At 37.5% G+C, this 15668-nt stretch overlaps 1 protein-coding gene across 6 annotated transcripts in view; it reads right to left on the reverse strand.

The window, feature by feature from the left end:
- Window positions 1-15668, reverse strand: part of ARB2A (ARB2 cotranscriptional regulator A) — a 428932-nt gene that overhangs the window by 143361 nt on the left and 269903 nt on the right. For all 6 annotated transcript variants that reach the window (XM_059418237.1, XM_059418238.1, XM_059418239.1 and 3 more), the window contains 2 exons: window positions 9700-9816; window positions 1732-1816 (listed from right to left, as the gene is read on the reverse strand). In XM_059418237.1, coding sequence (XP_059274220.1) covers window positions 1732-1816; window positions 9700-9816 — 202 coding nt within the window. The remainder of the gene's footprint in view (window positions 1-1731; window positions 1817-9699; window positions 9817-15668) is intronic.

The following is a 15668-nucleotide window of genomic DNA, read 5'->3' on the forward strand; positions in this document are numbered from 1 at the left end:
ACTCATAATTCAGCATTCTCAGTGATTTTATAAAGCATAACTACTGCTAATAAAAATAATCAATTATTTAATACACATATATTATATATGTATATGTAATGTATTATATATGTTATATAACATATGTAATACATATACATACACACATGTGTGTATATATTTATATATTTAAATATATTTATATATATTTTTAGAGTAGCATATATGTTTCTTAACCAAAAGACCTAAAAAGTTTAGCTATAATGATAGTGAAGCTGAGTTCAAGTTTAGGTATTAGTGATAATGAAACATAGTTAACAGTAATTGTTCTTTACCTAATATTTGAACTATTCTCCAAATTATTTCCTTCAAATATGTAGACATGTCTGCAACTCTAAAGGCTTAGTGATCAACTACCTCTTATGATTTTTCTTTTTTTTTTTTTTCCCAAAGGTTTTGTTTATTTGACAGAGAGATAGATCACAAGTAGACAGGCAGGCAGAGAGAAGCGGGGGAAGCAGGCTCTCTGCTGAGCAGGGAACCCAATGTGGGGCTTGATCCCAGGACCCTGAGACCGTGACCTGAACCGAAGGCAGAGGCTTAACCCACTGAGACACCCAGGTGCCCCGCCCCCTATGATTTTTGTATGGAGTAGTTCATGCTCAAAACTTCTGCTCAGTCTCTGACATCTCTGGGTAAAGCAAGCCCATTTCTGTTCTGCAGCCATAACCAGATACCACTGCTCATTCTGTGTTTACCATCCAAACTGGCTGGGAATTGTGAAAGCCAAAATCCAAAAGCAGCCAAAAATGTAACTCCTCTTCTCTAGAGATCAGAGACTGAAGTACAAACTCTGTAGGCTGGAAAGCCATTCCATCCTTCAACTGTCTTCCTAAGCCCACTTGCTTCCTGAGGTACTCCCCACTCCCCCTCTTTCAAGAGGCAGGCCCATCTTGCCTTTGTTTCCCATGAACACTTTCAGATCCATTCCAGCCCTTATTCCTTACGTTGCTCTGTTTCTTTTGCCTAAAATGTCAATCCTGCACATCTTTCTAGAATCCACATCCGACCATATGCACAAGGTCCAGACAAAATCTTCTGCGTGAAAAGTATTTTTAAAGACTCTCGGCCACACCAATCTCACCTCTCTGAACTCATAGCCTTGACTGCCCGTTGTATCCTTGAGTTGGTATTCAATGCAAGACAAATTTTCAGAGATCCTGCTTTGCTACCTAGTCCTTGTCTTTTTTTTTTTTTTTTTAAAAGATTTTATTTATTTATTTTACAGAGAGAAATCACAAGTAGATGGAGAGGCAGGCAGAGAGAGAGAGAGGGAAGCAGGCTCCCTGCTGAGCAGAGAGCCCGATGCGGGGCTCGATCCCAGGACCCTGAGATCATGACCTGAGCCGAAGGCAGCGGCCTAACCCACTGAGCCACCCAGGCGCCCCCCTAGTCCTTGTCTTAATCGACTTTTTATTTATGTACATCTTGTCTCCCAAAGCTTTAGCAGCAACTGTCTACATTACTCTCAAATTGCTTCACCTATTCATCTTCACTGAATGTGTTAGTTACTATTTTCAGTCACTCAACAAATTTCTGGTAGCAGATCAGACCCATGCCGTATGTTACCAATAATTCATTCAAAGATTCAAGGCAGAACAACATGCTTAATTCACAAAATAGAATTCCACATTTCATTACCATATTTTTTCACCCTAAAAAAACCCCATACATCTCTCATCAAACACATACCTGCTGAGACTCGGGGACAATCGGGCAGCATGGATTCCACTGATGTGTCTAATGGCTCTGAGCTAGAGACCCAATTACAACAATTCTGCAATGCAAGAGAGACAATTTTCTGTTGAAACATTTTTAAACCAAGATAAACTTTTTAGGCTGTAGAGATTAATTTATCCTATATAATCGACACTAGAAGCATATCCAATTTATTTTCCATGCACTGTAAAAGATTTTCTTATATAAACAGTTAGTATTATTCATGACCACTGTGGCTGTGGAAAAAAGTTTATCTTTGACAATTCAGCAAATTATCTGTGCTGATATTAGGAAGACACGTAACCTCCTATGAACAATGATATGTTTATAAGAAAAGGCTAAGATTATAATTAAGGGAAACAGAAAAGGACATCCATTTTTAACTTTAAGATGGAAATAAGTATTAATTTGATCATGTGAAAGAATAGTTTTGCTTTTTAAACTACAGTCTTTGTCTCAGTAATACTAGAAGAAATAAATTTTGTAGTTACTCCTTAAACATACTTTCTTTCCTTTTTTACTTCAACCTTGTTCAAAGAAGGCTATATCAAGTAGTTCAAAAGAAACACAACATAGTGAATTGTAGCTGTGTGTTTGAGGACACAAAGCCTTCAATATGAAAATCAATCTTTAGGATAATGATGACAAATGAAATAAAAATAATGTATATCCTTTCCATACATTTAAAATCTGTATTTAAAGATTGGCTTAAAAAATGTGATTAACGTCATATGGCTTTTTAAAAATTTCTAACACATACACACACACACACACACACTCTGCATTTCTAGACAGATTTTATTTTAAAAGAAATCATCCTATCAATCATGTTGGAAAAATCGCTGATTGCTATTCTGGTAAACAAGCATGTATTGTGTATTTTTAGATGCTTGCTGCCCTGGTTGTGCACCATGGAATCCGTCCTCACTGTGGAAAGATCCTTGACTGGTAGATCAAGTGTCTTATTGTATTTCCTTAATTCATTCTGTCTGGAAGAAGATGTCAGCTGTGTTGCAGTGAGGAGAGAATTTCAAAGGCCCCAGTCCCCACCAATAAAGGCCGAGGAATGGCTTTTGAATAGATTTGTCAAGGCAACCCTACTGTTCTGGGACCAGGGAGAGCAGGAATAACATAAAGGAAGGGTTGCTGTATGAGATTAGAAAGTGAAGTTCACAAAGCATGGCAGATTTTTGTAAGAAACAGTAGATCAATGAAACTATTGAACTGTGTGGAAAAAAAAAAAAAAACCATGAAAACAAACACAACATCTAGTAATGTTCTTAAATGCTTTCTTTCTTTTTACATTTAAAATGGAGAAAATATTAGTATTTTTATGTATTACAAAAGGTTGATGGTTTAAAGTGAATATGTATTCTATAACTTGCACTCCTAATCTTAATTAGCAGTTGAATGCAAAAATTATACAATGTGAGAGAGCAGAAATTATAAAAGAAATACGATTTCAGAGAGATATTTCATATATTTGAAGTAAGTAAAATTAATATTACTATTGATAGAATACCACATCACAGAGTTCTAGATAATGCAGAAGAATAGCACACAATTAGCCAGCTTTTATATACAATGTGACACTTGCTTGTAAGAAATAAGTATTCTCCAAAGCAGTGTCAAGATATGTAAATGGATGATTTGTTTTATCATTCATCACAGACCCTAATAAATTCAAAAATCATGACTTCTATAGGTACTAAAAATAGGCTCCCAATGATACAGGGAGATAGCGTCAATGAAGAATGACTTTCTCTTTTTCTCTCTTTCTCTTAAATAATTCAGTCTTTTCAATGACAGCAATTAGCACTACCGACAGACAGGCAGCGATTAGGTATATATTTTAATTATTATTCATCCTAGTAGTACCTCCAAATCTGATGAAAGTCGGCTATTACCCAGGTGATATGTCAGTCTTAATACTGCTCACCTACACCTCACATATGTAAAACTACGTCTTATACGATATTTCTAGTATTAATAAAAATGATGGTATATTACAATATGTTGGCGATTAATCATTTTCTAGCTTGTTATCACTGACTTTAAAAAACTGAATAAAATGGATTTTATCGAGGTCACCTTTAACTCAAACATTTAAAGCAAAAGATAGGTTAACATTTATGATTCTGAAATTTCACTTTTTATCTAGGCAGAAGTTTAGGCTTTGATTTCCCATAAAAATAGGATAGAAATAAACACCCTTTAAGGTGAATATAGCCAAAAGTTCTCTGGAATAACAAAGTGCCTGTGCAGGATTGTAAAGGCTTGATATCATAAGTTTGATGAGTGTCATGTACATGTGTGTACATGTGTATGTAACATTTTCATCCCCCTGGGAAAAATATATAGAGAAAAGGGCAGAGCAAGATAAAAATGCTTGCCTCATGACAGAGTATAACAAAATAAAATAACATAAATGTGCAGAGAAATACATGTAAAGAAAGAAATATGAGAAAGATGTACAGCCCTTACCCATGAATTTAATCTGAAATTAATCTGAAATTCCACTGCATCAAATCCAACTTCCTATTCTGATGCATTTCTCTAGTTTAAAAACCACATCTCTTTCTGTTTTTCTAATGTTTATTCTATCCCTCTTCTCACTGACTCCATCTGCCCCGATCCCAGTTCTTCAGTTGAGATGAACACTGGCATAGTGTCCAGGAAGGCAACAGAGGCAGCTGATGAGGAAAGCCCTACCTAAAGTCAAATCATGCTGGAATGTGTCCCAAACCCCTGGAGATCTTATTCTCAGATGCCCTGAGCGAACAGCAAGGCATGCAGTCCTAGATATCAAGAGAGTATGTCTGAGCCTCAGACGTAGCCCCGTCTCATCCCAGCCACAAGCAGAAAGAAGCCTTTGGCCAGAGCCAAGAATTTGGGATGGAAAATGGAATTAAAGTTTCTCTGGGTATGAGGGGCAAAATATGTGCTACATAGTGTTTCTTAGAGTTATGTGTTCTCAATTAAAGGTCTTTTAATTCTGAAATTACAAACTTAAACAGTTATTTTGTGGTTGTAAATTGTCTTCTTTGTGAAACCCAAAATGTTGGGAACTATTAACATAGACTAGAAGTGCCTGTAGGCCATAGTGCTGAGTGGCCCTCTTTGACCTTTGAACCAAGGGTGAACAATGTTTCAGTGCAGATATGAAACAGATTAAAATTTTTAATAAGAAGATGAAAACTTAGTGTACTATGTTTAGAGAGAAAAATACATAGTAGGAATCCTATATAAGGTATTTTGAGATAGATTTGCTGTCCTGGTTGAATTTAGACTCTTACTCATTTTTATTTCATTTGTCTGAGATCCACCAATGCCTTAGAGACAGAGCTTCATAATGGAAGGCATCGTGTCCTCAGACAAGAACAAGATTTACTGGGTTGTATTTTGGGGACTGCCACTCCGAACTCATGATGCTGGTTAAGGGTTCACAACAGTTATGTAGAACCATAAATCTGGCTTGGTTGGAGACTTTCAGAGGCCAGGGATATGTCAGGAAATGACATTTACCCAATCAGCCTTTTTTTTTTTTTTTAAAACTATGTATTTAAGGTGTACAACATGATGATTTGATACACATATACATCATGAAATGATTAATGCTGTCGAACTAATTATTTCCTCACATAGTTACTGTGTGTGTGTGTGTGTGTGTGTGTGTGTGTGTGTGTGCTGTGATAGAACATGCAATCTATTCTCTCGGCCAATTTACAATATTCAATTCAGTACTGAATTTAGTCATAATGCCATATATCTACACTTATGCATTCTTCATAAATGCAACTTTGTACCCTTTGACCAACATCTCCCTATTTACCCCACTGGTAACCACTATTCTATTTTCTATGTATTCAAACTTTTTGGATTACATATGTAATCATGTGATCATGTGGTATTTTTCATTCTGTGTCTGGTTTTTTATTTCACCTAGCATAACGTCCTGCATGTCCACCCTTATCCACTTTACAGTCCTGGAGCTGGAGGAAGGACGGGTCTCTTAGGATCTGCCTTAGGCTATTTTGTACCTTTCCTCATGAGTCATGGTGAAGTACGTATGCTTGGTCTTTTGCTCGGGAGTAGTTTTCACTCAGAGTAATTGCCAAAAGTAGCCCTCCCTGACTTGCTTTCTTTCTTCCTTCCTTTTTTTTTTTTTTTAAAGAGATTGTTCTTTTAATACTATATAAGTAATATAAGAATATAGTACTTAACCTTCTGTTTGCTAATTGCTGACATTTTAAAAAGTATATCAGTTTTTTATAGTAGATGAATAGTTAACATCGATACCTTGACCACATTAACTTAAATATGCTTACAGAACAAAAAGGAGCTTTACAAATTTGCAGTATAATAAGAATGACTGGGCAATCTGAACCCTGTCTGACTTCCAAGTTTGAAGTGGTTTGGTCAAATATTGGAGCTAATCATTAAGAGGCCCAAAACACTGAGGCTTCATCTGTAGCCAGACTTACTATTTTTATGGACAACATTATAGTTTAGCTAAATTGTTTTTCTTGACAAATTTGCAAAATATCTCAGATTTTGAGCTGATTCCAATGACAGCCGGAGTAGGCAGTGGTAGGAAGTGGGATGCTGAGGGACACAAGTTACCCTTCCACAACCCCCTCCCAACACTCCTGCTCAAGGCAACAGATCTTTCTATTTACTGAACCCAGGACTGTTTGTCTTCTTTATTTCAAGGGGTCTTAGAGAGTGGACAGAGACTAAAAATGGGGAAAGAAAAGGGGACAGAGTTTTATCCTAAGTTCTGGAAACAAACACTAGATTTTAATCTTGCCAACCCACACTAAATTCTCTATGGGGGTTGGGGTCCACATTTTGGGGAGTTCCTACAAGGATATCTGGCATAGGCTCCCATAGTCTCCCTTTCTCTTCTTGTTTTAGAGAGGCTCCCTGAGCGGGGATAATTTCAAAGCTCTATCAGTGATGATCTACTAATTTATTTTTTATAAAAGATTTATTTATTTGACAGACAGAGATCACAAGTAGGCAGAGAGGCAGGCAGAGAGAGAGGGAGGAAGCAGGCTCCCTGCCGAGCAGAGAGCCCGATGTGGGGCTCGATTCCAGGACCCTGAGACCATGACCTGAGCCAAAGGCAGAGGCTTTAACCCACTGAGCCACCCAGGCGCCCCAATCTACTAATTTTTATCTCTGGGATACCACAGTGCTTTTTTTTTTTTTTTTTTAATAACAATGCATTTTATTTTTTTATGAAGCGCATTTGCTTTTCAAGGGATTTTCTTCTTGGTTGTCACCTCTGATTCTCATAATAGTTCACAAAGTAGATGGAATAGGAATTATTATCTCTAACTCACAATTAAGAAACAGGCTCAGAATGATGGAATGGCTTTCCCAAGACAATAAGCCTTAGTGTAGAGTACCTGGGATATGTTAGCTGTCAGTTACTCCTTTACCCAGTGAATGACTAAGCTAGAATCGTTATCACAACCCAGTTCTTCCTACTCCTTGGTCTGAATTACTACCCTTTGGTAAGATATTTTGAAAACAGAAATAATGGAAATCATCCATAAGATAAAAGAATACAATCAATATATTTTATGTTACTTGGGGGCTAAAAAGGTAACAACAGTGAGAGCTATGATGTATTGAATTTCCTTACAATGCCCATGTCCATGCTGTTTCCTCTTTTTTTGTGAAGATTTTACTTATTCATTTGATAGAGAAAGAGACAGTGAGAGAGGGAACACAAGCAGGGGGATTGGGAGAGGGAGAAGTAGGCTTCTCGATGAGCAGGCAGCCTGATGCAGCCAGATGCTTAATGACTGAGCCATCCAGATACCCCCATGCTGTTTCTTTTCATATGTTATTTCCCAACCATATCTGCAAGGCAAGTATTAGATTTCATAGATGAAGAAAATGAATCTCAAAAAGATTAAACAATGTACCCAAGATTACAGAGTTAGGTAAGTGATTGAGTTGGGGGTCTGAATTTTGGTATGTCATAATAAAAAACTCTTCATGCTGTTTCATGCCTCAGGCATAACTGAGGGAATAAAAGAACTATTCAAGAAGTAAGTCATTTATAAAACTATATAATATTAAAAATATTTATAAAAGCTATACTTGCAAAGAAATTAATGAGAGCTTTCATTGAATTAAGAGGAATTCAATTATTGTCTATTTCAGTTAATGTAAAAAATGCACAAATTAATATATTCTGATTTTTGAAGGTGGCATTAGTCCAGTCTAGGTTACAAAGGGTAAAGAACCAAATCTACTACAGAGAACAAACTGATGATTACTAGAGGGAGGTCGGTGGGGGGAATGGGGTAAACAGGTGATGGGGATTAAGGAGGGCACTTGTCATGATGAGCAGCAGATGATGTATGGAAACACTGAATCACTCTATGGTACACCTGAAACTAATATAACACTGTATGTTAACTAACTGGAATTTGAATACAAATTTTTATAAAAGACATAAACCTAAATAAATTTTGCTGTATGTGCCACCTGGAATGAGACATGAAGAATTCCCAATTCAAACATGATGAATCGGGGTACTTCTAGTTTGGGCAAATACTAAATTCCATATTGGTTATATGTGGGGAAAAGGTGCATTTATTCAACCTTACTACTTTGTATAATGCTGGGAGCTGTTTACATATCCACTTGGACAGATAAAAACCACGAAAAATGTATAGGTAGGAAATATGCAAAATTTCTCTTGAAAAAAAAAAAAAAATAGGCCCTTGGAAAAGACCATTGAGGATGTAGATAAACTGTGAAAGGAAAACTATGCAAAGCAACGTGGTCAGAAAACACCAGGATGTTAGAACAGATTAAAAGCCCACCTTTATTATGTATTTATAATATTATGAGGACTGGAGTAAATACATTCTAGACTTTTGCATGATGAATGTACCTTTTCTAATGGATAATAACGACAGTGAAAAGAGACTGGTTATATTATGATTATTCCATTATGGGATTATACAGCTTAGTCCTTCTATTTATTCAAAACTCTTTCCAAACATTAACTCTTTTGTCCTTACAGTGCACTGTAAGGGTGGTTAGAAGTTACCCACCATACCTATGGTGAGAGGCCAGCTGGATAAATATCTGGGTATTCTATCAAGAGAGAGTGGGAGAAAATCAGAAAGGTCAACTAGTTCTCATTTATAGAAATATATGATCTGACCAAACAACTGATAAAGCATGGTGTGGATGATGTCAATTACTTATAATATCAGAAAGGTAAACAGAAATAAAAAAGAAGTTTCAGCTATACATCTACAACCAAAGTAAAAGCAATAATGGGCTGAAAGTTTAAAAAAAAAAAATGGGAGCATGTTCAGTAAGTCATGATCATTTTCAGGCTCACCAGCCCTTGGAAGGGTGAAAAGAAGCTTAGCCTGAGGCTGGACTATGACCAGCCCTTGGGTTTCTCAGAGCCCCAGGTTCAGTCTGACGAAATACTGTTTCAGCTTTTTACTTCTCCTGCTCCTGGCAGTATTGAGCCAACCCGTTTAAGAGTGGCACATACTGATCGCCTTTCAAGGAAAGGATGAGAACCAATGGTACCTTATGCTTCTTTCTTGTCAGTGGGCAGCACCAATGCTAAATGGCTGGTGGAAAAATTAAAACTCAGGGAATAATATCTCCTAACAGATCATGACCTTCTTCCAGTGAAGTTGCTACCATATACTGCATGCATAGATAACATTCTACAGAACGCCCAAAGAGGGAGAAGGGCTTTCAGAACACGTTTGTTCTTCAGAAGGGTTTTCTATTAGTATTTCAACCATGTCTACTTTTTCTCTTCTCGCTAAATGTTCTGCCTCGAGAAAGGGAGTCTGGGGGCGGGAGATGATATAAATTGGTGGGGGTGCAAGAGATAAAGGCTCACACTCATTCATCTGGTCACTGAAAAAAATCTCATCTCACCTCTCTCATCCATTCTCGAATCGTTTTGCCCGCTTCTTGATGCCACACGTTGTGAACAGAGTCTGTAAGCGCCACGGCGGTTACCTTACTTTTTACATCTGCTTCTCTTTGAATCATCTGTTTTCAAAAAGGAAAAAAAATATTAATAAATAATAAAATAAATAAAAAATAATAGAATAATAAAATATGGGTTGTAATTTTTTTTTTCTCTTACTGGGTGCAGCCTGCTTAGCCATAGATAATAATACATTAAAACCGAAAAACAACATGCATCTCTTGTTCCAGGTTACTCTTTTCTACACCAAATGCATGCCCTGTTCCTGTCCAGAGATGTGAAAAGACCTAATATTTTCTTTTAAAAAGATAATATCACTTAAGTCTCAGAACTGCACAGCTCTATTATTTTCCATGTGGTTTGACAATTCAAGGATTAAAGGGATCACAGGGGAAAAAAAGAGGAATCCCTGAGGGTTTCTTTCACAACTTTCTTCCACCCCTTCCTATTTCAGTGCTTCAGGGAAGTTAGTATCCAGGGCTCACTGTTAGCTACTTTGGACTAACTTCTACTTCTTTTCAGTAGATGGCATGTCAGTAATGAAAGGTATCTTGCTTCGACTCCTTCAATTTAACTAATGTGCTCTTCAACATGGCCTTGTAATTCCTTGGTGCTTTAAATGCCCACAAAGATCTTTCTCTTCAAAGCCTATCAAGATCATTTTGCTTTCTAATATATTTCTTTATGTCAACAAACTACAGTATTACACTCTAACTTCTTTCTTTAGAATGCTGTTTCTCTAAAATTCAATGGTTCTAAAATTTAAAAGAGGACACGTGGCCTGAAGAAACTGAAGAATTTATCAGTGGGTCTGCAAGATAAAGAAAAGTGAAAAATAACAGTTCCATATCAAAAGGATCATAAAAGGTTTTAATCTGCTAAGACGAGGGACTCTAATTTGACACAAGTAGATGAAAGCTTAATAAAAAATACACTGAAAATATAGTACGTAGTAGCCTTAAATTTCATAGCCATGTCCTCATTGTTTCTCTGCATCAAATGTCTTTTCTCCCCCTAGAAAAGAGCAATTTCTCTATCATTTGCTATTAATTTCTCTGAATTGTCTATCAAAAGTATATTACTGCATTTTAAGAAAGTTAGAAGCCTGAGTGGTGATGATAGCTCACACAGTGAACACTGAAATCCAGGCTTCTGATACCAAATGAAGCCTGTTGGCATTCTGAATGAAAAATGTTTCTCTTTCTTATAAATTTCTTCAAACCCTGCATATGCACATCCCCTCTCACTGAACACCACTTAATGGGAATCTAATTCACTGTTAAAGCTGCTTCAGCAGAATTTCCACACCTTAAATATTTGGGCCTTTTGTTTTCCGCTTATAAAATGTGGAAATCTTAAAATCAATGTTGCTTATCAGCATCATAATATTACTGCAAAAATTCACCTTGCAATATCAATAATACTTTTAAAAGCACAAAATAATACTCTAATTCAATACCTCACATTCATTATTAAGTAGTTTGCTACCTTCTCCTAGATTTTATTTTAAAAACAGATTGTCATCCATAAAAAAGGAGGAGACTGTGCCATTTGAGATGACACGGGTGGACCTAGAAGGTATTATGATAAGTGAAATAAGTAAATAAGTCAGACTGAGAGAGCCAAATACCAAATGAATCCACTCATAAATGGAACCTAAAAAAAAAAAAATGAATAAACAAAGAAAGAGCAGAATCAGAACAGAGGGGAGGGATATAAAAACTGAGAAGAGGGAGTGGGGGGTTGGGCAAAATGGGTAAAGGGGAGAGAGAGCTATAGGCCTCCAGTTATGGAATGAGTAAGTTATGGGAATAAAAAGCACAGCATAAAGAATACAGTCAATGATATTGTAATAGCGATGCAATGGGACAGATGGCAGCCACACTTGTGGTGAGCACAGCATAATGTATAAACTTGTCAAATCACTACATTGTACACCTGAAACTGGCGTAACACTGTGTCAAAAGTACTCAAATTAAAATAATAAAAAAAACTAAAGCTACCTCAAAGAAAAGATTGTCATGGATCATGTTGGCACTAGAATATAAAAACTTAAACCAACATTTGATAATAAAACTCGAAATTCCAAAATAGTGACTATACCTGGCTCATGAAGAACCTACACGTCCTTACTCTCATTTTCTAACAGTAACACTTTTAGAGATCTAGAGCGATTGTTGCTAAAGTTACAAAATAAGAGCATGCTCTTCTGGTATTCTATGAATATGTCTGCATTTTTAAATATTTGCCCTGGATTTTGTTGTGGTTGTTGTGAACATATGCTGACTTATGTAAGCTGGTTGTATCGGAAGACAGAGTATCGAGAGCCATTTGTGAACTGACATCAAATTAAGACTCAAATAGGCTAAGGATGTACTGCAAAAGCAGAAAAATCTGAGAATTAAAATTCTACAAAGTTGGGAAAATACACAGTTGTTAGATGGACTATAAGAGGAAAAAAACCTTTGGTCTGTTCTTCCATCTGGCTGACATTTCATGCAGTGGATGTGATGCTGTGCAACTTTTCTTCACATCACATCCAATCATGTCATAATCCAACATGATATTCCCTACACTGTTTTAATCCTTTATGGTTTAAAAATCACTTTCATATTATATTATTAGAGGTGGAGAATGGTCAAATTTTAGAGAATCTCAATAAAAAGCGGTCTACAAATGAACCCTGTACAAAGAATTTCAAATATTTGGGGCGGCTGGGTAGTGTAGTCCACTAAGTGTCTGACTTATGGTTTTAGCTCAGGTCATGATCTCAGGGTCCTGGGATCAGGCTCTGTGTCCAGCTCCACACTCAGCACGGAGTCTGCTTGAGATTTTCTCTCCCACTCCTTCTGCCTCTCCTGCTCTTGTGCTCTCCCTCTCTCTAAATTCACTAAATATATAAATAAATAAATCTTTAAAAAAATAATTTCATATGTTTGATGTTTAGGATTGGTAGAACTGTAAATTGGTAAACATCTCAATAGTTTGGTTTTTCAGACTATTCCAGCCTTGCTGCTACCTACTTGCAGTTTCCATTTCTGCCCAGAGCCTCTGCTTTTTGTATTTGTTAGTTTGGTTTAGAGCCCTTCCCTCTCTTACTGCCTCCCCTGGGAGTGAGCACTGATGAAGAATGCTGGGGAAAAGGGATACCTCGGGGGCTCAGTCGGCTAAGCACCTGCCTTCACCTCAGGTCAGAATCCCAGAGTCCTGGGATGGAGCCCCGCATCAGTCTCCCTGCTCAGTGGGGAGTCTGCTTCTCCTCTCCCTTTGCCCCTTCCCCTGCTTATATGCACTCTCTCTCACTCAAATAAATAAATCACATCTTAAAGAGAATGTTGGGGAACGCAATGTGGGGGGGAGACTGAATGCAGGAACGAAGACTGTTTAAGAGACAGATGCTAGATAGAATACAGAATGGGTGGAGGTGCAGCTGGGCAGGAAAACTTCTATATATTGTTCTATAATAGTCTTTAAGAGAAGGCTATGATAATCTGGAAAACAGAAATCTGGAAGGGAGGAGACCATTACACTAAAGTCTACTGAAATCTCCTAAGTCAATCGAATTATACTTCAATCGAAGTATTGTATTGATACTTCAATCGAAGGTGAAGATGTGGTTTTTTCTAGGATCCATGGATATGAACCCCTTTGAAATTCCTTGCAAAATCTATCCGCAGATGATAGGAATATTTTTCTGGAAGAGGACCCTTAGCTTTCATTAGATTCTTAAAGGAATTTTAGTGACTAAAAATAGTAAGACCCGTGGGACGCCTGGGTGGCTCAGTGGGTTAAAAATAGTAAGACCCGTGATTTTCATGTCTCCATGTCTTCTTGAGTGAACTATGGAGCACTACCAAGTAAAGTCTTCAAACAACTAAGATCAGTTTATACCTATACCAATCTTTCAAAAATAAAGGATGACCTTCCATTTTTTATTATAATGTCTTCAGTATGGTATTAGTAGTTGAATAAAAGTGACAAAAAACCTGATATCCCAGACATCAACTTCTGAAAGTTTCATGGCTTGGTAAGTTATACCTGATAAAATTATAATTAAAATATTTTTTGTTTTCACAAACAAAATAATGTTATATACTGTGTGTATAACATTTACATCTGAGTAGTGCCTCACAAATTTCAAAATGAATACATCATCATTCTTATTTTATTCTGAAATAGTATTAAAATGTATGTAAAACTTGTGTTACTTTTCCCATCTGTGGAGGAGGAAACTGGTTGAGGCTGAGAAACTGGTTAAGGGCCACACAACTCTGAATTGTCCTTGTCTCTGCAGTCCTGTGTTCTTTCATATGTGTCACATAGGGTCCATTTTTCAGTAATATATCATACTACTCTTACATATATGAACTCATTTGATTAATTCCCTTTTCTTTATAGTATTTCAGACAGAGAGAGACATACCCAGATAGGGAACACAAGCAGAGGGAGTGGGAGTGGGAGAAGCAGGCGTCTTGCTGAGCAGAGAGCCCGATGCAGGCCTAGATCCCAGGACTCTGGGATCATGACCTGAGCCGAAGGCAGTCGATTAACAACTGAGCCACCCAAGCACCACAGATTTTATTTATTTGAGAGAGAGTGTGAGAGAGAGGGCATGAGTAGGGAGAGAGGCAGAGGGAGAAGCAGACCCCCTGCCAAGTGGGGAGCTCCATCCCAGGACTCTGGGATCATAACCTTACTGGGAGGCAGATGCCTAAATGGCTGAGCCACCCAGGTGCCCCTGATTTGGACACTTAAAAAAATATTTAAAAAATCCAAATCCATATCGGTAAGGAGTGTTGGAATTATAAAAATCATGCCAAGATAAATATCAGTCACGTGCAAAACCAGACTATCAACAGCATTTAAATAGTATAATTACAGTTCTAAAATAAAATGATGTCTAGGATAAGAGGGCAAGCTACATATTTCCATAAATCATATTGATGATTTGAGAATTAATACAAAGTATGTGCTGCTGTCACCTGATATTGTTGTTTCCCCTTCTTAGTGCGATCTATCTCTTCACAGTCCTCACACCTTAGCATCTACACAATTAATCTGCTCATTCCTTCTGTGCACTGCATGTTACTAGTCTGACAAAAGTTCCACTAACCCAATAAATATGAAATAGTCCGAACAGATTAAAAACATATACCATCTGTATGCAGGCTCATCTTACTATTAAACTTTTTTTTAAGATTTTATTTATTACTTATTTGACAGAGATCACAAGTAGGCAGAAAGGCAGGCAGAGAGAGAGAGAGAGAGAGAGAGAGAGAGGAAGGGAAGCAGGCTCACTGCCAAGCAGAGAGCCCGATGTGGGGCTCGATCCCAGGACCCTGGGATCATGACCTGAGCTGAAGGCAGAGGCTTTAACCCACTGAGCCACCCAGGTGCTCCAACTATTAAACTTTTTGATGGGATTTGAAGTTGAGAGGGAAAAAAAATCTCCTAGTATTATTTGTTTTCTTCCAGAGTAACATTTTAAACATTAAGTGACTGTAACAAAATAAGAGAGCTCCTCAGAGCCCAAGAGTATTTGGTGAGATGAAGGGCAGGGCACCAGAGAGATGGTATGGGAAGGCCCGAGTCAGCAGCATCCACCTGTGCTTCCCTCCAGGTGCACTACTGGCCAGCCCTTCCTGCGACTTTCTCTCCCCTGAAATTCCACAGACCGTTTCCGTCCACCTAACTTGCCTCGCCATGCTCTCTGCAAGGCCTTCAAATGGAGCACTCGCCTACTATCTTCACAGAAATATCTGGCCAAATCTAAATGCCTCATGTCCCCCTAGAAGTTTCTTAATTCCCTTTCTGTACCTACTTCAGCCCTTTCTTTTTTTGGAAGATCTTATTTATTTATTTACTTGAGAGAATGAAAGTGAGAGAGAGAGAGAGAGAGAGAGAGGAGGAAGAG

This window comes from Mustela nigripes, chromosome 12 (genome assembly GCF_022355385.1).
Source record: "Mustela nigripes isolate SB6536 chromosome 12, MUSNIG.SB6536, whole genome shotgun sequence".
Lineage (NCBI taxonomy): Eukaryota > Metazoa > Chordata > Mammalia > Carnivora > Mustelidae > Mustela > Mustela nigripes.